Raw genomic sequence first — 27,458 nt, 5'->3', positions numbered from 1 at the left:
TACTGGTGATTTAAAAAAGACCTTGTATATCTTAGGTTAAATTCAAAGAACCTTTAATTCCCTATATTTTGGTGTATGATTGATGGGTGTACTATGGGGTATAGAGTATACAGCTTGGTCTTACTCCAGATGTTCACCATTCAAAAAAGTGCTAGCTCTACTGGGTCATTTTCACCTCCTGAACTTCAGAGGTAAATTGTAAAAAAAAAAAAAAGATTCAATAACTTTTTTTTACATTTTATATATTTGGTAATTTATTCATTGCACTTTCAGAAACTGGTATTGTCTAGTCTGGCAAAATTCATTTTCCCTATTTTAATAGCTACTAAGGATAGTGTACTTTGGACTAATTTGGGCTGATTTTTTTTAGCACGGTGAAGCAGTCATTTTAGTTAACAGTGTGCTTAGATACATATCCAATGAAATGTCAGCCACATTACATCAAAGTAGCATTGAGGTAGGCCAACATTCTCTCTACTGCTCATGTTTTAAATTTAAACAACATCACCTTACATACGTTACTCTCACAAAAGTATGTAATAACTGGTGAGAACCCCTTGGTCACAGTATTTGGAGTGAGGATTTTATTTAATTAAAAACTGAATTCCAAATCAGAGAAGAAAATGAAAAAACTAATTTTTTCAAATTAAATCTGATTTGTCTTGCAGTATATGTCTAGTACAGGTTTATCTTGCAGAGTATGATGTGTACAGATTTATTTTGCAGTGTATGTCTAGTACAGGTTTATCTTGCAGAGTATGACATGTACAGATTTATTTTGCAGTTTATGACTGGTACAGATTTATTTTGCAGAGAATTACTAGTACAGATTTATTTTGCAGTGTATGACTGGTACAGATTTATCTTGCAGAGTATGAAAAGTACAGATTTATTTTGCAGTGTATGACTGGTACAGATTTATCTTGCAGAGTATGACTAATACAGATTTATTTTGCAGTGTATGACTGGTAGATTTATCTTGCAGATTATGACTAGTACAGATTTATCTTGCAGTGTATGACTGGTACAGATTTATTTTGCAGTGTATGACTGGTACAGATTTATCTTGCAGATTATGATTAGTACAGATTTATTTTGAAGTATGACTGGTACAGATTTATTTTGCAGTGTATGACTGGTACAGATTTATCTTGCAGAGTATGAAAAGTACAGATTTATTTTGCAGAGTATGACTGGTAGGTTTATCTTGCAGATTATGACTGGTACAGATTTATCTTGCAGAGCATGACTAGTACAGATTTATTTTGCACTGTATGACTGGTACAAATTTATCTTGCAGAGTATGAATAGTACAGATTTATCTTGCAGTGTATGACTGGTACAGATTTTATTTTGCAGTGTATGACTGGTACAGAGAAGCCTTGGCACATGATAAACTGGACATAGAAAACATGCGGCACAAGATCAAGTAAGTAGCAGGTCACATCTACCCATTGAAAATAACTACTTAGTCTCCAAGCACAAAATTTCTGAATTTATGCTAAAACAGTTGTCGTACAAAAACAAAACTTAGTTATTGCACTTCCATTGAAATTGTGATTGATGATGTCTGCATCATATACATTAATATTTTTATGTTTATATTTAGATCCATTTTTTTTACCAGGATTTATTAGTTTTGAAGGGTGTCTGCACCAAATCCATGCCCAAAAATCCAGTGGCCTGTTGATATTTTTAGATTATGCACCATGCAAACATTATCATTGTATTACTTCCCATATCAATGTATTAAACTACTGACAAAAACATTCATTGTATTCCCATATTCATGTATTAAACTACTGACAAAAATAATTCATCGTATTACTTCCCACATCCATGTATTAAACTACTGACAATTCATTCTATCCCTTCCCATATCCATGTATTAAACATGTATTAAACTACTGACAAAAAATTCATTGTATTCTTTCCCATATCCTTGTATTAAACTACTGACAACAATAATTCATTGTATTACTTCCGTAATCCATGTATTAAACTACTGACAATAATAATTCATTGTATTACTTCCTTAATCCATGTATTAAACTACTGATAACAATAATTCTTTGTATTACTTCCTTAATCCATGTATTAAACTACTGAGAACAATAATTCATTGTATTCCTTCCCATATCCATGTATTAAACTAATAACAACAATAATTCATTGTATTCCTTCCCATATCCATGTATTAAACTACTGACAACAATAATTCATTGTATTCCTTCCCATATCCATGTATGAAACTACTGACGACAATAATTCATTGTATTACTTCCTTAATCCATGTATTAAACTACTGACAACAATAATTCATTGTATTCCTTCCCATATCCATGTATTAAACTACTGACGACAATAATTCATTGTATTACTTCCTTAATCCATGTATTAAACTACTGACAACAATAATTCATTATATTACTTCCTTAATCCATGTATTAAACTACTGACAACAATAATTCATTGTATTACTTCCTTAATCCATGTATTAACCTACTGACAACAATAATTCATTGTATTACTTCCCATATCCATGTATTAAACTAATGACAACAATAATTCATTGTATTCCTTCCCATATCCATGTATTAAACTACTGACAACAATAATTCATTGTATTACTTCTCATATCCATGTATTAAACTACTGACAAAAAAATTCATTGTATTCCTTCCAATATCCATGTATTAAACTACTGACAAAATATTCATTGTATTACTTCCAATATCCTTGTGTTAAACTACTGACAAAAAATTCATTGTATCCCTTCCCATATCCATGTATTAAACTACTGACAAAAAATTCATTGTATTCCTTCCCATATCCTAGTATTAAACTACTGACAACAATAATTCATTTTATTACTTCCCATATCCATGTTTTAAACTACTGACAAAACTAATTCATTGTATTCCTTCCCATATCCATGTGTTAAACTACTGACAAAAAATTCATTGTATCCCTTCCCATATCCATGTATTAAACTAGACAAAAAAATTCATTGCATTCCTTCCCATATCCTTGTATTAAACTACTGACAAAAATAATTTATTGTATTAATTCCCATATCCATGTATTAAACTACTGACAACAATAATTCATTGTATTACTTCCCATATCCATGTATTAAACTAATGACAACAATAATTCATTGTATTCCTTCCCATATCCATGTATTAAACTACTGACAACAATAATTCATTGTATTACTTCTCATATCCATGTATTAAACTACTGACAAAAAAATTCATTGTATTCCTTCCAATATCCATGTATTAAACTACTGACAAAATATTCATTGTATTACTTCCAATATCCTTGTGTTAAACTACTGACAAAAAATTCATTGTATCCCTTCCCATATCCATGTATTAAACTACTGACAAAAAATTCATTGTATTCCTTCCCATATCCTAGTATTAAACTACTGACAACAATAATTCATTTTATTACTTCCCATATCCATGTTTTAAACTACTGACAAAACTAATTCATTGTATTCCTTCCCATATCCATGTGTTAAACTACTGACAAAAAATTCATTGTATCCCTTCCCATATCCATGTATTAAACTAGACAAAAAAATTCATTGCATTCCTTCCCATATCCTTGTATTAAACTACTGACAAAAATAATTTATTGTATTAATTCCCATATCCATGTATTAAACTACTGACAACAATAATTCATTGTATTACTTCCCATATCCATGTATTAAACTAATGACAACAATAATTCATTGTATTCCTTCCCATATCCATGTATTAAACTACTGACAACAATAATTCATTGTATTACTTCTCATATCCATGTATTAAACTACTGACAAAAAAATTCATTGTATTCCTTCCAATATCCATGTATTAAACTACTGACAAAATATTCATTGTATTACTTCCAATATCCTTGTGTTAAACTACTGACAAAAAATTCATTGTATCCCTTCCCATATCCATGTATTAAACTACTGACAAAAAATTCATTGTATTCCTTCCCATATCCTAGTATTAAACTACTGACAACAATAATTCATTTTATTACTTCCCATATCCATGTTTTAAACTACTGACAAAACTAATTCATTGTATTCCTTCCCATATCCATGTGTTAAACTACTGACAAAAAATTCATTGTATCCCTTCCCATATCCATGTATTAAACTAGACAAAAAAATTCATTGCATTCCTTCCCATATCCTTGTATTAAACTACTGACAAAAATAATTTATTGTATTAATTCCCATATCCATGTATTAAACTACTGACAACAATAATTCATTGTATTACTTCCCATATCCATGTATTAAACTACTGACAAAACTAATTCATTGTACAGTAGTCCCCCTCTTATAAGGCCACCCCTAATGCAGCAGGGAAGTGGCCTTATAATGCGGGTGGCCTTTCTAGAGGGGATGACAAATGTGAATAGTAAATACATATGAAAAAAGTCACAAGTACATTTAATTTTAAATATTTAATATTTTAATTAAAAGGTCACATGCATGATGTGAAACAAATGTAAAACAAACTTTGTCATCATTTTCAAAAGATTGCTATGAATAGCCATTGATATAGTTTTAAAACTGTCTTTATAATTATGTTACAGTTCACATCATCTGTCACTTTGTTGGCAACAGTCTAAAAAACAAACCAGTCTCCTCACATTAAAAATATCCTTGCTGTCATATCCCCTGCATATATCGTTTAGTCTTTTGTTCCAATCTTCGACAACTTCATTATTAACATCAGCCGATTCGCCACTAAGGACAGAACACTTGATATTGTGTCGTATTTGAAATCTGTGCAACCATCCGTTACTTGCGGTCGTCATATCCCAATTCAACTGACAAAATGTTTGCTTTTTCTTGTCATTCAAATCAGGATACAAACGTCTCCTGGCTCAAACAATCTTCCTTTCTCCGTCCATTTCACCTTTCCACTTCTGCAGAATTGTTTCATTATCTTTCACGATACTGTTTATCGGAGTCTTCCCAACATTAGTTTTCTGCAAGGATCCTCGACGACCCCCCCACCCCCGTCAGTTGAATTACTTTCACGTTCTCCTCTAAACTGAGAATTTTTATTTTCCTCGATGACATGTTGATCTTTTTGCAGTAATTTGTTCATGTTGCCAACTACAATACTGATAAAACAATTTTGTATGCATCTAAACAAATTGCCGTGTGTTTTTAAAGGCAGCGATCTTGTCACTTTATTCGTTAGTCGCAGTCTGGTACCCTATTGTTTTTATACATTTCTTTAAACTGAGTGAGAGAAGCCAAAACGGTTTCGATATGTACCATTAACATCACGCAGATTTGACCTCGCGGCCGCTAGGATTTGTAATTTTTTGACAATTATTGTCAGTAGTAATAGCCACTGATTATCAAAGTGAACAATCTCAACATCTTACTTAGGGAAGCCATAAAGGCTACCAAACCATTTTCCTGCTGACTTGGGTATTGTACATTGATACTGCCACTTCTCAGCTGTTACTACTGTTCAATAATTGTAATTTTAACAATTATCAGAGTGACGAAACCAGACATCTTATGATAACACAGCAGTAAGGCTAATTGGATTACATGTATGTACCCTTTTGTATGGATTAAAATTTGAGTCTTTCTCGGTTTTTATGGAATAAATTTGGCTTCTCGTGAGGCGTAAATGATATAATATTAACCTTAGTGGTAAATGTACTTTACTCAACACTTCTTTCAGTAACGAAAACCTGACATCGGGAAACAGAAATCGGATTACTTAACACACATTATGAATAAAATACTTGTTCTGGATACATATTCAAATAAAATGCGGCCGCTTTTGAGGGGTAAATTTTAAAATTTTGCACTATTATGCTGGCCGCTGGTCGCATTAGCCGGGTGGCCTTTCGCGAGGGGTACTTTTGAACACAAACTCGTCGGTGCCAACGGATTCTGGCCGTAAGGAGCGGGTGGCCGCTGGTCAGGGGGGCCGTTCAAGAGGGGGACTACTGTATTCCTTCTCATATCCATGTATTAAACTAGACAGAAAATTCATTGTATTCCTTCCCATATCCATGTATTAAACTACTGACAAAATATTCATTGTATTTCTTCCCATGTCCTTGTGTTAAACTACTGACAAAAAATTCATTGTATCCCTTCCCATATCCATTTATTAAACTACTGACAAAAAATTTATTGTATTCCTTTCCATATCCATGTATTAAACTACTGACAAAATATTCATTGTATTTCTTCCCATGTCCTTGTGTTAAACTACTGACAAATAATTAATTGTATCCCTTCCCATATCCATTTATTAAACTACTGACAAAAAATTAATTGTATCCCTTCCCATATCCATTTATTAAACTACTGACAAATAATTCATTGTATTCCTTCCCATATTAAGGGGCCCCGAGTGGCTGAGTGGTCTAAAGCGCTCTCCATTACGGATCACTGCCATCTCACCTCTGTCTGCGTGGGTTTGAGTCTCAGATTCGGCCAATGTGGGTATGTGAGAAAGCTTGCCAGTAGCTTCTCGTTTGTAGGTGGTTCTTCCTGGGGTTTTCCAGGGTTCTTCCTCCACCATTAATACTGGCCACCATGCATAGCATATCATGTGCTGAAAAATGGCATTAAACCCAACAACAACAGCAACCTTCCCATATCCTTGTATTAAACTACTGCAAAAAAGTCATTGTATTCCTTCCCACATAATAATAATAATAATGAGGACTTTGTATAGCACCTAATCTTTAGAAGCTCTAAGTGCTTTACAACATTAGACAACACCTATAAGATAAAAAACATATAATGATATTATTACGAAAACAAACACCATGAAGTTAGAAAACATTAAAAAAACAAAAACATGCTGAGAATATTTAAGGTAGGAAACATTATTAGGTCTTTAAGTTTGTTCTTGCAGTCGAAATAAGTAAGTTTTGAGAGCCCTCTTGAATGTGATCACTGTGTCTTTGTGTCTAAGTTCAGTGGGCAATTTATTCCACGTTGCTGGGCCCTGGTATGCAAAAAAAAGCTGTCCATATGACTTTGTTTTCATAGTGGGAATAATGAGTATACGATTGTCAGAAGAGCGTAATTATCTGGCTGGTGTGTACACATAGGTGGGGTCGGATAGGTATGTTGGACTAGAGTTTGACAGTGAAACGTAGCACAGAGAACAACTTTTATGTTTGATTCTGGATCGAATGGATAGCCAGTATAGGGTACAGAGCAGCGGGGAGGTCTGCTCTGATCATGGTACTCTAAGTATGATCCAAGCAACTGTGTTTTCAACTTTTTGAAGTTTCTGGAGCAGATATTGAGATGAACCAGACAGAATTGAGTTACAATAGTCCAGTCTTGAAAGTACTAAAGCAGCAGGAAGGGCGAATAGACCAATGGTCGAAAAACGTCCAAATGTCAAAAATAAGCCTTCCTACAAATGATCGAAAAATAAAAAGCGTCGATAAAATTTTTAAAAAGCATCGACACTTTACTGAGAAAATCTCTCCGGAATTTTTCTAATTAATATTACTCCATTGTCGTTGGTGTTTTTTCTAGTTTATTATGCACGTTGTTTATGCAATTACGTCTTAATTGAGGTCGCGCCCTCCCTGCTGCTATTAATTTATCCAAATATTTTATCGAGACCTACACGATATCGGGATCTAGGATCATATAAATTTATTGTTATAAATCCATGCAGAGTAGCTTACGCTCGTGAAAAGAAATTTCTAAATTTAATTATATCCATATCTCCGCTACACCAAGTTTGATGAATATTGTGCAGCGTATGTGTGTATATGCCATTAAACACAACTAAAACATTACAGTTATCCCTGATTACTTTCGGAATCTGTACGTATCGCTGAATAACATATATCACATCAGTGTTTCTTTGTCTTTCTTGAGAAAATATTCTAGCTGGATTTGATTGTTTGTCCAGCATCACATCATCATATACAACTAAATTATTAATAAATCCATCTAGATCATCTACAGATGGTGCTTCATTAATATCGGTTATAAATTTAATGACATCGTCATCCAGTAATTGCGCGTTTTCATTAAAATCTTTAAGCACATCGTAGCATCTCTGATCATCAACTGTTGGTGCTACCAAATACAACTTATCCCATTTTAGCCATCTCATTATAAGATTAAGTAACAATTGCGTCTTACCCGATCCAGATGGTCCTATTATTATCATTCTGATCGAATTTGGCAACGCAGGATGGTGTTTAACTGGCTCTTGTTTTTGAGTCGCTGAGAAATCAATCATATCCATATTATATAAACATATGAATCTATATTGTTTATGCTGTAGAACCAAAACCTCAACTAATGATCTGTCCACGGTTACAACAAAAAATGCGAGAATAGCATATGGTGGAAGATGTGTAGTATGTAACAGAAAAAAGTTTTCTTTTTAACCTATAAAAGATGGTGGTGATATTGCTAAATTAATGCCAAAGTTCCCAGGAACTCCCTGGGCTAAATAACCAGGAGAAAAACATCTGCCTGGATATAATTATTGTGGTCCTGGTACTTGACTTGATATCGGACTTGATAATCAGGATCAACCAAAACCAGGTGAGTATCCAATAAATGCTATTGATAAAGCGTGTCATGTTCATGATGTAGCGTATAAAAGTGAAAATCTACAAGACGGACATATCGCAGATGTGAAAGTAATTCATGCATTAAATGCTATAAAAATAAAAATATAAGAGAATCACTAGCTAATTGGTTAGTAAGATCCGCGATGAAAGGTAAATTAGTGCTAGGTGCCCCAAGAGGATACTGGAAAGGTAACGCAGCAATTAGTAAACTTGCTGAGGCAGCAAAAGTTACACGTGTTACTGCTAAAAAATGGTTATCCAAACAGGCAATATGGCAAATTTACCTACCACCACCGAAACAAATTCAGTATGCGTATTTCGATGTTAGTGTTCCTAATGAAGTTCATCAAGCAGATATCTTATTTTTACCACACGATACTGTACGTCGTAAAACGTACAAATACATGCTAACTGTCATTGATGTTGCAAGTAGATATAATGAAGCAGAACCATTATTGACAAAGACAGCTGCTGAAGTAGCTTCTTCTTTTACACAAATTTATCAACGTGGACCCTTGCAATGGCCACAGCTGCTACAGGTTGATCCTGGCAAAGAATTTCTTGGTCCAGTATCATTGTTGATGAAGCGATATAATATCAAAATACGACGACACACTACAATTCATCGTGATCAAGCAATTGTTGAATGATTTAATCGAACGCTAGCTGAGTGGTTATTTGGATATCAATATGCAAAGGAATTTATTCAGGATAAAAGATCTCACGAATGGGTTGCAAGATTACCAAGTGTGATAACTGCATTAAATAATGAGATTACTCGAACGATCAACATGAAACCTATTAATGCAATTACAAAAAAAAATATACCTGCACAACGACGTGATTTTTCAGCGCAGCCAGTATTAGGTAATGTTACTGTAAGGTATTTATATGAACCCAGTGAACTCGAAGGTGGTAAAAAAAGAGCGACTGATCCTATTTGGAGTGTTACCACACATAAGATATCTAACGTAACAAGATCCTCAGGTAGACCTGTAATCTACAGATTAGATTCAACTGCTCCTCAATGTGGATTTACACATGAACAACTACAAGTAATTCCTGAGGGTATGCAATTACCACCCAGATCACTTAACTAGCACCCCTACATCGATTACACTGAAGACAGGTCAACATTACATTTTCTCATGTATGACCGCGACTGTTATCCTTTCTATCTACGGTAAATTGTCTTGGATTATTATTTGAATATCTCCATAACATCACACAATTACAACTTGCACATTGATTATTCTGCTGTTGTTTCAACATGCTGATAAATTCAACATGAAGGTCAAAATCGCGTTTATTTTTTTATCAGATTGTTTATAACCAGCTAATTTTTTTCTTATTATATCATTGTCAATATCATCACTAGTCACTGACTCGTCCAAGACAATTCTCCGCAACTGAGATATTCTTCTGACTTGAGACACTGCGAGATAAACTAAGTTTGACCACTCGATACGATCATCTATAATCCAAACAACTGTTTGGTAATACTTAATCCTTGAGATAAATGTATTGTCATTGCATATCCTCGTGTCCACGGAGATTTGTTCAACGATAATGCATCTTCAACAGCATTGATATCAACTGTGATAATATCATTTAATACTAAATTCTGTTTCTTGGTCTGTCCTGGTATATCAATATCAATATTCTGCCGCCGTGTATCAGCTGGTCGATAACATAATGGAACTGGTAATGTTGGAAATTTTTCTTTATGTAACTGAAACAATTCCCGTTGAAGTGTATCACGAACTATTTTTCTGCTTGCAACTATCAGATCATTTGGTCTCCACGTTTGTAGAAAGTCGTTCATTGAAGTTTCTGAAATTATCCCACACATTACTTCACATTGAATTTTATTCGGCTATAGTCTGATTAATTTTTTAAACTGTTTTAATTCTTCATCAATTGCTCTACGATCATCATTTATTTCTTCGTAATAATCAACGAAATTTTTTAACCAATTATGTGGAGATGGTCCAACAAACGGTGGTGGTTGACCATGATGGCCGTACATTATCACAGCAGTATTTCTTGTTAACAACCAATCTAGAAATGTTTGTAATGTTTCTAACAGCACCGTGCATATTTCATCCTAAATGATGATCCTTGGAATGTATTTCTCGCCCATCCTTAAAGATGTCCATATATCACCTTTCCATCGGAAGAAGCTGTGATAGGTAAATGATTGTACTTGTCATTGTTTCATCTCTTGCGCGAGTCTGTGTGGGTGTTAACACGATCATATCTGAGTTCTGAAACAGTTCGATCGCTCGAGTGGTTTTACCAGAACTCCCAGGTCCATTTAGATAAACTGTTTTATTTCTAGTTATTGGATTGTACACTGATGGTGCAGATGATAACTGTAGTGTTTGATGTTTTTTACAATAAATATCTTTAACTTCAACATCAGCTGATTCGGAATAGTCAAGTATATTTTCTTTTTTTATTCTCCACGAACCCCATGATGCACAAGTACCGATATGTAGTTGTTCTAGTAATCCTGTTTATTTTTTATTGATATAAAACGAATCCGTAGCGACTCTGACAGCAAGTGTAGAAATTCTGTTTATCATCGATAATAGATTTATTGAAATGTACGTGACCATTGAAGATCTTAAATGAGTATACTGAGGTGACTCACCGTCCATATAGGTCACAATTGTACCTAATTTAGTTCCATTTGACAAGAAAGCAATTTCTCGACTTATAAATGTATTTCTGTTCATTGTATCAGCGATTATAAAATCTAACTCAGCATCGTCCATGATCAGTCTTCTACAGTGTCGTTTATGATCATATGATCCTCCTTGGGTGAACTTGACGATTATTTTTCTACCGAGATCTTTTATAATTTTATTCTCGTAATTGGTTTTTTCGGGGGGTTCATTATCGGAATATTTCTTTTGTTGTGGTAACCAAACTTCGGTTTGTTTCCGGTATGATATAATTGCTTCACTTACAATCAACAGTGTTAACATCGCACAGTCAAGCATATACTGTAACAGTACTATTGGTGCCCACATTTTTTCTGAAAAATGTTTTCCAAACCAAACATAACAAATTGGATGAAGACCCATAGCAAACTCAAATGACTTGATTCAAGCAAATCCAGTTAAGTCAAAATCCGGTAATGGTCCATTTATCAATACTCATGTCATCTCGTGCGTCAGATGACCGAATCGCTCAAAGTATACAGAACAATCTCTGTATCCAAGAAAACTTCCAGGATAACATGCAACCATATCAACCGAAATAACATCTCTATAATTATACCTGGTATTCCACAATCCACCGTGTCCGTATTTGACACAACTCAGTATTATATCATTAAGAAAATCGGACTGAGTTGGCTTCCACAAATTTTTCTTTCTAGCAAAATGAGCCGCAACTGATGGAACAGTAAAACAGTTGCTCAATAGTTCATCAGTATCATCAGTATATTGCAGCGCAAGATTTTTCATTTTTTCGTGGAGAAGATCTGTACGATAAATAACACCACTCGGTCTTACAAACTGATCGAACTGAATTTTTTCTTCGGTACAAATACTTCCATCTGATCTAATAATCAGACCGTCATTTTCAGAACTCTGAAACAGCCATACTGACACAGGATCAATTTTACTTATTTCGTTCATAAAATCAAACATGTCTCCGTGGTAAAATTTAATAGTTAGATCTCATGGAAACACTGTTATTGCGCTGGTCCACGTGTGAGTGTTATGATCAATAATTTCGATTGAAGCTCCTCTTGATTTATATTTTGATTCATACAAGATCTCTCCGGTTATCGTCACTACGATTATTGGGAATTTTAGTGTTTTTTCCAACTTAGCAACATCGTTTATTGTAGCTCCATTATCCTTCACTAAATCAGCCCATTTGTTTATTTTTTCACGTCGTAAATTCGTCAGACCGTTTCTGCGCATCATGTTTGTAAAATGTTCTGTTACTCGCTCGGCTACACAATTTAGTTTTGAAATTTTCATCGGCGCCAGTTTATTAATGCTGGGTTTTTCATTTATCACATAGATTCCATAAATAACCGTGGTCAAAGGATATGCTCGTTCATAATACGGTTTGTCAATACTAGTCAGCGCTCCTGGTTTGGAATTTCTATTTAATACAACGATTTTGTTATTACCAATGACAGGGTCATATTTGTCACAGATAATCCAATTATCTGTTTCTGCAAGTACAACAAATTTTATTCTAAAAAGATAACTTCTATCATCGAGCTGTTTAATAATAGCTGCTGCTCTTTCGTCATTCATCGTAGCGTCTATGATATCTTTGTCGTGTATAATCTTGAACATTGACCATACATGAGATGCACCATCTGCATGAAATTCTTTCTTGGCGTCATGAATTTTATTGGTCAAACTTTTATTTTTCGGATCAGCTAGATGTTTTATTGGTAAATCAGAAGATATCCTGTCGAGATTAAATTTACTTGTTTTCCAAGGCTTGATTCTGGATAATCTCTCAAACTCATCCATATTATATTTCAGACAAGTATTTAAATAAAAAATATTATATATACAGTGTCTCAACAGAACAAGTGCAAATGGTTGATGATTGGATTATTAACTCCCTGCAATAAACCCTGCAGGAAGGAATTCTGCGGGATTCACTTGCAGTCCATTCGCAGTGGAAGTCTAGGACCGATACCATGTCTGCGATGTGGTGTTGGAGTACGAGGTAAAACAGAGCTATGTGCACATTGTGGTGGAAAAAAATACAGAGAACTTAAAAGATACTACGATAAAAAAAATGTCAGTGACGGAGCCATAAAATGTGTGGAGGATTATTTAACTAAGTTTTCAGACAAATTATGATTTTAACAATGATATTATTGTATAATGGAGCAAAATGAATTTGTCCCACATCCTGTAATAACAAACTACGAAGCAAATCGTGATGGTGTAATCAGAAATTGTATGTTGAAAAGACCAGTTGGTTTTGTTACTAATGCTGGTTATCTCCAATTTACCATTGGGAGAAATAAAACATATTCCTATCATAGATTTATTTTTCGAGTGTTGCAATGGATTGATTAAAGATGGTCTTGTGATCGATCATATTGACTCAGACCCTCAAAACAATAATTTATCCAACCTTCAGGTTATTACATATAGCGAAAATTCGGCACGGGGTATGACTGGTAAATGCAAAACAATTGGAAAGAGGGTGGTAAAATCAACAAACGTAGAAACTGGCGAAGAAATTATATTTCAGTGAATGAATTCAGCTGCGAAATACTTTGATATTAACTCGCGTTCGGTACAAAGAGTCGCAGAAAATATAACCAGATCTGCTTTCTCAAAAAAATATAAGCAAAAAATTATTTTCTAATATTGTTAATGATAAATTATCATCACTATCAAGTAATTACGTAGAATTATATTTATTAACCATTTATTTAATTTTTATTTTGGCTCCCAGCATTCTCCACTCGTATACTACTTATTTTTCGACTTGAGCGAAAGAGAGATAATTCTGTAAATATATTTCTCTGTAGATTTCTGATTTTTGCGGTCGTAATTAGCAATTAACCATCTACGTCATAATTAATACCAATAATTATACTTGTAGAAAGATATTTATGGTTTTTTAGCTTACAAAATAGAAGAATAAACATATTTTACATCATACAATATAGCGAGTTATTTTAAAATCTGTTATGAGAAATCGAGGCAGAACACTCTGTTTTGCTGCAGATATTTACAATCTGTTCAGAAACCACTGTTATAATACAGAAATATTTAAACCAATCTGTAGGTAATAAAATGTTTGATGGTGCAGTGGGAGGAGATGTACATATATTTTTTCAGACTCGATTTTATCAAGGCAGAACATGCTGTTTGAGTGCAGATATTTACAATCTGTTACGAGAAATTGAGGCAGAACACGCTGTTACATTTATATATTTACAGTGTGTTCAGAAACTGATCTGTAGGTAACTATGAAATATTTGATGGTGTTGGTGAAAATAATTCAATTTTAGGATACTTTTGCTATTATGATAAAAGACTATTTTTTCAAGGCAGAAACCGCCGTTTTAATACAGAAATATTTACAGTCTATTCAGAAACCGCTGTTTTAATGCAGAAATGTACACAATCTATTCAGAAATCGCTGTTTTATTATATCCGTACAGAAATATACACAATCTGTTCAGAAACCGATATAATAATTTCTGAAACATATATTTGTCAGATGATTCCATGTAGAATTACTGAACTCGAAGCCCGGCGATCGAGTCCCCATGACTGACAACTGTCGGTGGTTACGCTTATTAGCGATTTTCATAATTAATTGGGGCCCTGCCAGCCCTTAAAACTCAACAGGAAAAAAAGATACCCTCCCACCACGTCAACAAGTGGTGGATACACGTTTTGTATCACCCACGGGCTGATTATGTGGGGGTGGCGATGTTCCAGTTGCTAGTTACCATAGAAAATAATCAAGTGAAGGAATTCGTTCCTCTTTCTGCTGCAGTAGAAAAAATTAGATCAGAATTATCCCGCGAGTACGAAGCAAAGAAAATAATTAGTACTCGTGAGTACGAACAAAGAAAATAATTAGTACTCGTATAAGACAATTAAGAAAAATTATGTCAGATCGTGAAACAACCGAGCACATGTAATATTTTATCAGAAATATTTTATTTTATTTATTTTTTCTGAAATATTTTATTTTATTTTATCAGAAATATTTTATTTTATCAGAAATATTTTTATTTTTTCTGAAATATTTTTATTTTTCTCTGAAAATACTTTTATTTTTTCCATCTATTTTAGTGGATTTTTTCAAGGAAAATTGATGAATTTTCCAATATCATTCAGGTCAAAACCTCAAGCAATTCTGTAATTGATTTATTGATAAATTGCTAAAAAAAATCTCCCCTTTTTTCGAAAATCACCAGAAAAATTAACAAAAGTCACATGAAAATCCTCATTTTTTGAGCTAATATTACTGATTTTTGGCGATTTATTGATAAATCATTTAGAGAACCACTCAAGGTCTGACCTGACGAAAAACTAATTTGATGAATTTTCTTTGACAAAATCGACTAAAATAGCTGAAAAAATAACAAATTTGACTAAAAATGTCGGAATATTTTTAAAAAATTAAAAACATTTCTGATAAAATAAAATAAAATATTTCAGAAAAATAAATAAATAAAATATTTCAGAAAAAAATACCTATTTCTGATAAAACAAAATAAAATATTTCTGATCAAAAATCTATGATCAAAAATCATTATGATAAAAGTCTTTAAGACTTTACATGTAGATTCACAATTAATTCCTCCCCACGCAGGTCAATTAATCGTCCTAGGTGGTCAGTGAGTTTGAAATAGATTCGTGACAAATACTGATTATGTGTAGGTAGATTAACAGGATTGGTTGGCTCTTGCATGATCAAGCTCCCAGGAGATACTTGAGGAGTAAATGTGTATAAAATATATCCTTGCTGAGCCTGATTTGACTTTCTGTTTGATAGCTGTCATCGATAACATCACAAACAAGATTGCGATCGTTGATGTTATATTAACGATTCTGGGGGATATATGTCTACCACCTCCGTACGGGTTGTTATTGTATCTAAGAACAATCGGAGGTGGGGCTATTGTTTTCCATGATTCGATGATTTTAGGAAAATTTATATCAATAATTTTTTTTAGTTCATCTTTATTAAATTTTGGTACTATAAATATAAAATCGCCTTCCCCTTCATATTCCTTTTCTGTTATTTTATAATAATTGAGAAATGGCTTTCTAGGGCGGGGGAAAGAAATAGCACGGTTAAACACTTCCGTAATGAAAGTTTCAGTAACATAATTATGATCTGATCCCAATTGATTTAGATGTTTTATTGACTCAATGATTTGTTGTTTTATATCATCATTATAATGTTGCAATAACGACAAAAACAAATTTTATATATTGTCGATTGATTGTTTGACTTCAGAATTAATAGGGCCGGAATACATTTCATAAACTTCTAAATATCTTATTTCACCACTAAAGGCATAAAGCTTATGCACACTGGCTCCATTCGATGGAAATTTCTCTCTTTATTTTGGAATTGTTATAAATTTCATTTCATCTGTAATAAAATCATCTCGACGTGGTTCTGGTGGTCTATGATATTCTGTTGCAATATCAGGCCAACCTAGTACAGATCTTATCGTGGACTGATAAATATCAACGGCATAATCACGTGAATGTATTTCAGTTGTTGCTGATAAAGTTGGCTCATGAACGTTAATTGATAATTCTGATTCTTTTCCTGTTATTGAATTTATTCTACGTTGAAATTCGTCATTGATTTCTTCAATCTCATAACTGCCAGTTGGTATTCCAACAAAGACCCAATAAGGTGTTCCATCTGTTTTGTTCTTATTAGCAAACACAAGCGAATTATTACTGGTGTTCCATTAAATGATTTTGATCTGATGTTTGGCCAGCAGTAATATACTCGTAATTGTGCTAATGTGATTTCATTTGTGCGAATCGCAGTTGGAAAATTAACGTTAAATTCAGGATTAGTCGAGCTTACCGAGATCATTGTTGTTTTTCTTGGAGCTGTATTTGTCACGATCTGTTGAAGTAGCTCTCCTGACGTTGTCAGTGATGTCATTATTAATACTCATACCTTTAACAGTACTGTTATATATTTTAATCATTTCTGAAAACTCGAAATCAGAAATTATTCCATCACTGAGGCTTGCTGATAACAACGAGGATAATTTGGAATATGCGACCATCGCTGTGTGTAATTTTATTATGTAATAGGATAATTTTTCATTCATGCAGGTGCATATTTTTTTGCTATGATATTAAGAACACCTGCAATTGTTGTTGCTGCTGAAATACAGATTGTTATGGCTACTGGTGCCATCATTGTCATTGTTGACAATATAACACCTGTTCCAGCAACCACAGCAGATACTGAATAAACAATCACGTCAATGATAACCAGTCTTTGTTGATATTTTTTTATTTTTACTGTATATTGTTTGATGATATCTTTCAACACTGCTTGCCATTCACGTGCTTGATTGTACCTGTAATGTTGCGATGCATCATTGATTGAGGTACTCATTATATTTTATGCAGTAAATAATTGAGGTGTTTCAGCTACAAATTCCAAACACCACCAGTAAGATGTTGCATTTAATGTCTTATCAGCTGCTTCCAGAATAAATTCTTCTTCGGTTCCCTTATTTAATACAACAGACACAACCCTGAAAAACCTAGCGGTGGAATGTTGCCATAGATACTTTGTAAATATCTCAAATTTTGCAGCACTAAACATAGATAGCCTATACACGCCAGTGACTGTTGCGGTATATTTAATAGTTTTATTTTGCTGTGACCATGTTGCGAATCCCGATGATACTGTGTATACAATGTTGGTAATATGCCCTGGAGTTATTCCAGGTGGAATTTTAATCAAACTGGTTTTATTAATGATTTCAGGAATCCCCGCTACAATGTCTTTGAGTGTTCGTTTGATCGTGTCGATGTTAGTTTTGATAGTTTTATATCAGCGGTGGGCAGAGTGCCAAAAAATTCCTCTGTGGCTTCGTTAAATTTCTGAAAGTTTCTACGGAGTCTTCCAAACGCGCCTACGTAAACATCATACTCGGCCCGCAATGTGGATAGTTTACCATCTACGGTGTTGTAGTTGGTGTCAACATATTTCTTCATTGCGGCATCTTCGTCAGATGTTGGATCTCTCAAAACTACTATCTTATTCCCATTCATGCTGAGTTATCCCATCATTGTGTCACCAGTGTTTCTTAAACGATTAGCAACGCTTCTTGCAATTTCATTTCTGATGGTTGCAAATAACATACTTGAATCCCTGATTTTTCCGTCATTAGTGAACACAGGGATGTTATCCATGACCGCACCGAGTACTCGACGAACTATGTCATTCCATCTGATGTTACTCATTTTTAAAACACCATATCGGTCTTGAAAAACAACAACTTCATCTCGGTCAACTCCAGCCAGGTTCATAATATCAGCGAGTTCATCTTTACTTGCGTACTTTGACAAATCGATGTCATCGGATTTTTTCTTACTTTTCTTACTTGTAGAGGAAGATCTTCCATAAATATCAAGCATTATATAAGATCCTTGATCTATTTAAAACACCTTGCGTGCAACAAAGCGGTTACTCGTATAATCATGCATGACTTTATGTGGCGGTTTGGATGATTTTGATATGGCATTAAGTACATTAATTGCTTCACGGCCGCATATTGGCGGATCTATCATTGTGTTGGTAGCGTTGAATACCAAACTTTTTTATGAAGTGGCTCGACATACTTGATAAATTCAACAGGTGGAGCTAATCCATATGAATAGAAATAAACAATTCCACACGGATCAATTGCATATGATACCCAATGAGTACAGGGTCCTGAATTCGAGTCAAGATTAATAATACCCGTTTTGAGTTCGTTCAGTTGTTTTGGTAATTGATCTCGCATAAAAACACCTCTAAAGGCAGATATTTTTAGTAGTTTAGCAGCATTAAGTAAATCAAAATTTGATGCTGGAACGTCTAATATGTTTCTGGAAGCCTTAGACCTCTTCCCCAATGAGATCCTGGCAATCTTAGGCCGCGTCCTTTTTTTTTGTATCCCTTTCCTGTTGCTTTCTTTAGAGCCATTTCAGCAGCGGTTCCAGCAGCAGCTTTTAACGCCGGTATTGCTGCAAGAAGTGGAAAAATACCACCTGTTTTAATCATATCTTTAATGGCGCTCGGAGAAAGATGAAATTGAACTCCGGTTTTTGATTCCAGCACTTTATTGAGATGTTTAATCTGATTATTTGTCAACGATAATTTTTTTGGACTACCACTAGAAATCTGATCTTGCTTTAGTGATATTTTTATTCTGCATTTGTTGGCGTTTTTTGATTGAAATTTCTTCACCTGACTGGGAGTCAGAGTGACATTAACATCACTGTATGACATTTTATGATAAATACTTACCACTCTCCAAATAATGATTAAAGATTTTCCACTGGTGCATCAACGACTCTCATTTGACCGCTACCACCTTCAAGTAACATGGCTTTATCGCTGAGTATGACCGCGATTACTCTATAATCAACACCACCACCTGTATTTTATTGTTGCTTTAAGATGTATATCAACAACAGATTGTTTTGATAGATCAAGATGCTCCAGCGAAAAGTAATAGGATACAAAGTTCTAAGATCATGTGATATTTGCAAACCGGTATCCACATTTTGATCACGTCCCATGAATGACATCAAATGATGATATACATGTCCTATATGATTTTGTTCAAAACTTAGTTGTATATTTTCTGTTGGTTCTTGTTTTCCATTTATCTGTAAAGAAATATGTGATACCTAGTTTGTCAAATATCATATGAGTATGTTCTTGATTATTTAAATGATCATAATTCTGAAACGCAATAAAAATTTGCCGCGGTGCAGAAACACCTTGTTGTGATGCTATATGCCATGTAAACTGACCATTAGTGTTACTTTGCATACTATCCGTGCTTGTTGTTAACCATGACAACATGGATTTACCACCTGTGTCCATGAAAGAAAGTAATCGCTGTTCTTCTGCAATCGTTGGAGTCATCACCGGCATCTACAAGGAAAATTTTGTTAATACTACCTTACCAGCATCACCAGCAGGTCTCCACAGAGCATCGTTATCATCACCTTTTCTTACAAACACAACCGTGTGTTTAGCTTCAAAAATAACTTTTCTAACATTCCTACAAAATCCAATAATATGCAATAGTGGAATTGTACATGAAAAACTTCTATTGGCTCCTAGCAACATATTTTTATGTGTTGCAAATCCCAAGTTGAAATTTGGGTTAGCACCATGAACTACTGGCATCACATCAGCATCAGCGTTTCCGGCAAAATTTCTTGGTCGTCTTATATTATACGGATCGCTTTCAGGGTCACCAGTATTATCTTTCACAAACATCATCATGGGACCTGCTGATCTTGTATAATCATCAGAATATCTTGCTAATCCTATTATTGTTGTAGCAACGTCGACATCTTTCTGAATTGATTCAATATTTTTTCCATCAATCATATATGTGGCGCTATCAAACAATGCCATGATCCCGTTGTTGACAAAACCAACTTGTACTGCATCTGTGTAATTGGCATTAGTTGTTCTTACAATTGTACCTTCTACCTCAATAAAAGCCTCAGCAGGTAGAAAATATCTACTTGTGTCATGAACTTATAGTTCAATTCTTCCACGTTGATCTGGTATTTGTGCGTCATAAGAATAAAACTGATAATCACGTACAGACTCATCATGTCAAATGCTGTGTCGGACATGCGCTTGAACATTTTATTATAAATATTTTCGTCTAACACGTTGATTACCACGTTCGGGAAATTCCACTTCCTGATATTAAACTTGAGATATTATTTTCCGATTCACCGAGTCCCTGATCTGCTAGTTCTGCTAGTTTTTTATCTGCAGCTTGATTTATTATTTTACTGACATCTGCGGGCATCACTTCAGTACTTGGTAATTTTACTGGTTGTCGTTTTCGTCGTATTAATCGTGCTAGTCTATCTTTGATCGCCGAGAACACCTTACCAGCAACATTGATAATTGCACCAGGAGCTTTTTCACGAACAAAATCGATAGCTTTCATCGATAATTGTTTTGCAACAGGTGCTACTTTGGGGGCTATCCTTGTAAATAATCCCCGTACAACATCACCAAGTCCATCTCCGTAAATTGCTCCGTAGACTGGTAGTCGTGAGTTTACTACTCTGACCGGTACAGATCTATGATAATTATTGTGTATGATCATCTTATTTTATATACCATTTATCTAATCGCGGTGACTTTAGTCATCAACAAGTTCATCAATAAGTTCCTGGTAAACACTGATATCCATGATGCCGCCATGAAATAATCGATGGCAAATATCAGCTGCTTCATTAATTATTTCTGGTGAGTTATTACCAGCTCATTTTCCTCCCATAAGAATTTCTAACCGCGACACGTCATTGAGAATATTGTCAGGACAAATAATATTACTTCCCAAACCACTACCAGTAGCACCAGGTGTATCATGAAATTTTTCTTTTATAGTTTGTTGCTGTGGAGGAAGTTGTTTTTTCTGTTGCGGTGAGGAAGGTTGTTATTTTTTCTGTTGCGGTGAGGAAGATTGTGTTGTTTTTAATGATGTTTTTAACGGCTTTAACAGATCTGCGGATGCAACAGGACTTGCAACAATCCTTGCTTCAACCTCTTTCTTAACTTGTGTAAATTCATTGTCTTACTTTGTCGTGACCCGCTGAATATCTTTATGTGTAGCAAACACCAACCATCGCCACTGGTCATAATTCAATGGTGGTGAACCTGGTTCCAGGTAACGGTCACGATTAGTAAATTCACCTACAAGACCAACCGCATTATCATAATTTTTCACCTTGATATTTTTTGCCATATCTTCCCTGAGTTTTACTTTACCACGTTGGTATTCCAGCAGAGCTTCGGCTTCAAGTGGTGTTTCTGGTGTATCTACGAAAACGTCTCCAGACGGTCTTGTTGTAACTTCCCTGATAGCAGTGGCCGCCCTAGCGGCTGCTTCAGCGGATCTTTCAGCTGCAGCTGCTAACCACCTTGTTGCAAAATTTTGTTGTTGAGCAGTACGCGCTAACCATGTAGTAACAGGTTTAAATAACTTTTTAGTGTCTTCTTCATATTCAGTTTGTGCTTCCTGCTGCGTTTGTAGGTTTTTTCTAAATGAATCTTTAACAGGGAGAAATTTTTTGATTGCTTTTAATCGTTCTCGAGCTATCCTTGCAGTATGAGATTCCGGATGTACCATTATTTTGATATAACATAATGATTTAATTAATAGCAGCAGGGAGGGTGCGACCTCAATTAAGACGTAATTGTGTAAACAACGTGCATAATAAACTAGAAAAAATCACCAGCGACAATGGAGTAATATTAATTAGAAAAATTCCGGAGAGATTTTCTCAGTAAAGTGTCGACACTTTTTTAAAATTTTGTCGACACTTTTTATTTTTGCGATCATTTGTAGGAAGGCTTATTTTCGATGTTTGGACATTTTTCGACCATTGGTCTGTTTACCCTGCATGGTGTCATAGGAGTATCAGCATTAAGTTTTGGAATTTAATTCAGTTTTTTTTTAGTCTATTTTATGTACAGTTATAAAACTTGATGGTTGTTTTGTCTTTGTGGGTACTACTGATCATGAACCAAAGTCGGTCACAGTGAAATACATTTCATTTTTTAATTTTTTTTATTAGCTCAGTCTCTCTAACACTGTTGTATGTAGAGTCATGAAACTTCATTGTTCTGCTCATCTTGGATTGTACTACTCACCGCAGGCAAAGATAGGTAACAGGTAGGACCTAGTTTTCACAATCCAATGCAAGTTTTCACATTAGGTACATTACTATTATACTTCTGCATTTAGAGTGATGAAACTTTATTGATCTATTCATCTTAAAGGTGCTAGCCACCATGGTCCAAAGTAGGTACCATTGAATAATGTTTCACACTCTTGTGATTGCATTCAGTTTCCACATTTGGCTCAGTTTCTCCAACATTTCATATGCAGTCATAAATTTCATGGGTCCATTTATCTTGGAGTGTGTTATTAACATGGGTCCATTTATCTTGGAGTGTGTTATTAACATGGGTCCAATTATCTTGGAGTGTGTTATTAACATGGGTCCATTTATCTTGGAGTGTGTTATTAACATGGGTTATAGCAAGTCACAGTGACCTACATTTTATGCTTCACTGATTATGTTGTTGCATTTAGCTCAATTTCTCGGACATGGTTGTATGTACAGTTGTGAAACTTTATGGAATCTATCGCGAATAGTGAGTACCAGTCACTACAGACAAAGTGTAAGTCTTTATATTAGACTGGTTCTTTTGTAGACTCCATTGTCTTTTTATTATTCTGTATGTTATGCAGACTGCTACATTATATATATTCAGTACTGGTTTTTACTAGTTCTTTTGTAGACCACTACTTTTTCTCTTTATTGTAGACTGGTTCTTTCATAGACTGCTACATTGTCTCTGTATTTTAGACTGGTTCTTTTGTAGACCACTACATTGTCTCTGTATTTTAGACTGGTTCTTTTGTAGACCACTACATTGCCTCTGTCTTTCAGACTGGTTCTTTTGTACACCGTTACATTGTCTCTGTATTTCAGACTGCTACATTGTCTATGTATTTTGTACTGGTTCTCCTAGATCACCATTCTCATTTATCTTTTGTAAATCGTTAACTTGCATCTAGGGTTTTGTATTTTAACTGTTTGGTATTTTTTAGGGATTACAGTCTGTCAGGGGCTTACAGGAAGCTTCTGGTGAAACCAAAAGACTTTAAGTGGTGGACAATGTATTATGATGATGTCAGCATACCACTTGCCCATGGAGACTGTGACCAATATAAGAATGAACCAGAACCAGAGTTTGTTGCAGGTGATTCTCTTTCATGTTAGGATGATTGTTTGTATTGGAATGGTTTTATCTTCTTCAAGATGTTTGCACAAATTGTTGTATTTCCATTTGTTAAACTTAGCTTTTAATAAGCACCATTTGCCATTTTTGTTCTGACATGCCATTAAATCCAAATACCTGCCTGCATACATGTCATTCACTGACATGTTATATCCAAATGTGTATTATAATGAAGCATGTTATAGTAGGGTTTCACTGCACATGCTTACATAAATATCATTCATGGACTTGTACATTGTCTTTACTCTTTTTATTACATACCTGTTGAATCTCACATAGTTGATCTGGTGTATGATATGAATGTTCAGTCTATATTTGCAGAACTATATCTACATTGATCCCTAGACTGGAATTATATCATTGTTTTCACTGACACTTGCATGTAAATATTCCAAGATATACCAAATCTCCATTTTGATTTATATGAGAACTTGAATTCCAGTCTCACAGTATAGCTACATATTATCAGAAGTCATAACAGAATTGTATGGATTAATTAAATACAAACTGCATTTATATTATTTTAAGTCAGGGGAAAGAACTGATCTGTCAGTGTATATAATATTATATTTTGGTCAAGACATTACCATATCCCTTCATATATCAGAATTGTTATTTCTGCTTACTTGAAAAGGAACATGTATAATTTAAAGAATTTACTGTATATACAATTTATATGTAGTATGAAATTTTGACCTCTGTTTACTTCACAGTTCTATTTCTTACAAACACTTTTGGAAACAATTTACTACAGACGATTGTGAACCTCATCCATTATTCTAAAAATCTCCATGAGAACAGTTTGTACTGTATTAATGATTAGAGACAGAAGGGGTGAGGAGTGCGGCATTTCCAATATAAAATTACTTCAGGTGACATTTATTTTGTAATTAGGTTTACTAAGTTTTATTTTTGTTCATTTTTCTTCCGATGACAAGAGGGGATACTTGAATAATGTCATTGGTGTCAGCAGAAGACCATGTCTTGCTAGGAACTGGCATTATTGCTGATCAGCTATGCTTCCTATTAACCATGCAAATAGACATGACCATATATGGAGATGATGTGTTGAAATGTTTTCTGATGCTCATGTGATAGAATGAGACAGATTGGGACAAGCCTTTCTGGTGTTTGTGTGATAGAATGAGACAGATTGGGACAGGCCTTTCTGGTGTTTGTGTGATAGAATGAGATAGATTGGGACAAGCCTTTTTGGTGTTTGTGTGATAGAATGAGATAGATTGGGACAAGCCTTTCTGGTGTTTGTGTGATAGAATGACACAGATCCGGATAAACCAGCACACTGATGTGAGGTTGCCAGTGGAAAGACATTGCACAGAGTGTATAACGATGAAGGGAGGACATACGCTCTAATAAGCTTCAAAATGAAAATGTAGGAAACTTGAGGCACTGACTCAATGATTTATGTTTCTCCGAGGTACTGACTCAATGATTTATGTTTCTTTGAGGCACTGACTCAATGATTTATGTTTCTCTGAGGTACTGACTCAATGATTTATGTTTCATTGAGGTATTTGACATGAAAAGTTGTCTAATTGAAGTTCAGTGAAATCTCACTGATCATGTTCATCATGTGAAACGTTTTGCTGGAGATGATTTCTGTCTTGTTGTATATAAATTCATAACTATAATCATTTTCATTTCTTTTACTGTGCATAATGTAAACTGGTTGACAATCTAAATCCCATTGAAATCTTGTGCTTTACTAACGTATATCAATGTAACCATTGCAAATTTATTTTCAGGGGGAAAACACAAAGCCCTCATACTGGAGATGAGCTTACCACCATCTTGCTATGCTACAATGGCTGTCCGTGAGATTTTGAAGACCGATACCTCAGCAGGCCATCAGTCCAGTCTCAATGTTACTTAAAAGAGATGTTGAAAAGAGAAGCAGACTTTAACAAGAATAAAGATATATCCAGTATTTCACCTTGTATGAGCTGTCATGGGGGCATCTTGTGTAACTCTGTCACCATATAATGATCATGGTGGGCGGATTTTTAAAAAAAATAGAAGACACTGGCGGTTCAAGGTTGGGGATATTCCCTGGGCTTGCTTATGGTGCAGCACTGTACATCAGACACTGACATTGTGACACAGTGAGAGGATCACATTGCTTGTTAATGCTTGACCACAGGTCACTTAGGTCTTACATTTTGCTTGCCCTCCTTGCAAAAGGTCTTGGACAACTGACATTACATAGTTTTAGAGATTTGTTTAGATTGTTTTAAAGTCACTCCATCGAATGAAAAATAAAAATTATAAATGGACAAGATTTTCAGTCCTTGTTGCTGCTGAATATATACAGTGAGATTTTAAAGTGTGCTAACCCTGAAATACTATTAAAATTATCTTTTTTAGAGGATTTGGTAATGACACTGTTGTGAATTAATTAAGTTTTAATGACAAGTCACAATTGAAACATTTGTTTTATTTGACATGACCTACAGTTTGTGTTGATAAAGATTTATTGACAAGTCATAATTAAACCATTTCCATCAGTAGCCATGATCTACAGCCTGTTTTAATTATTGTTATTGAAGAACATTGCTTTATTTGCCATGGTCTATGGCCAGTAAAGTAATTTCTACACAAGATTTCTGAGCTATTCTTCCAAAGCTGAGAGAGATGTCTACACAGAGATGAGTTGTGGGAGTACAGAAACTGTAAAGCATTGGGAGAGAGTGAAGTGAGTTTTTATTATTTACACTTTGTGTGAGTGACAATAAATATGTGAAGATTTCAGACTGAACCCATTATGATATAGGTAAACAATTAAAGCAACCTTTACCTTGTACATTTTTGTGTGTGATGCATACCATTTACAAGATCATCTTGGTGTGATATATACCATTTACAACACCATCTTGTTGTGATATATACCATCTATAACACCATCTTGGTGTAATATATACCCTTTATAACACCATCTTGGCGTGGTATATACCTTTACAACACCATCTTGGTGTGGTATATACCATTTACAACACCATCTTGGTGTGATATATACCCTTTATACCACCATCTTGGTGTGGTATATACCATTTACAACACCATCTTGGTGTGATATGTACACTTTATAACACCATCTTGGTGTGGTATATACCTTTTACAACACCATCTTGGTGTGTCATTAGGAATAAGATACATTGTAATGTTTAACATGGTTCTGCAGCTGGTCAGAATTTTAGTCACAAAGGGCAAAAGCTATATGGAGTATAATTAGAATA

General features: G+C 34.5%; 1 protein-coding gene across 6 annotated transcripts in view; it reads left to right on the top strand.

The window, feature by feature from the left end:
- Positions 1–26,973, top strand: part of LOC149789085 (pseudouridylate synthase 7 homolog) — an 87,924-nt gene extending 60,951 nt beyond the window's left edge. For 5 of the 6 annotated variants that reach the window (XM_089975280.1, XM_089975276.1, XM_089975279.1 and 2 more), the window contains 3 exons: positions 1,360–1,429; positions 24,014–24,165; positions 25,971–26,973. In XM_089975280.1, coding sequence (XP_089831406.1) covers positions 1,360–1,429; positions 24,014–24,165; positions 25,971–26,098 — 350 coding nt within the window. In that variant the 3' untranslated portion in view covers positions 26,099–26,973. The remainder of the gene's footprint in view (positions 1–1,359; positions 1,430–24,013; positions 24,166–25,970) is intronic. The other variant, XM_089975278.1, reaches the window with a different exon arrangement.
- Positions 26,974–27,458: the final 485 nt, after the last annotated feature.

This window comes from Sinohyriopsis cumingii, chromosome 11 (genome assembly GCF_028554795.1).
Source record: "Sinohyriopsis cumingii isolate HCF-2022 chromosome 11, ASM2855479v2, whole genome shotgun sequence".
Lineage (NCBI taxonomy): Eukaryota > Metazoa > Mollusca > Bivalvia > Unionida > Unionidae > Sinohyriopsis > Sinohyriopsis cumingii.
The sequence above is the reverse complement of the archived record's forward strand: the minus strand, read 5'-3'. Positions and strand labels throughout refer to the sequence as shown.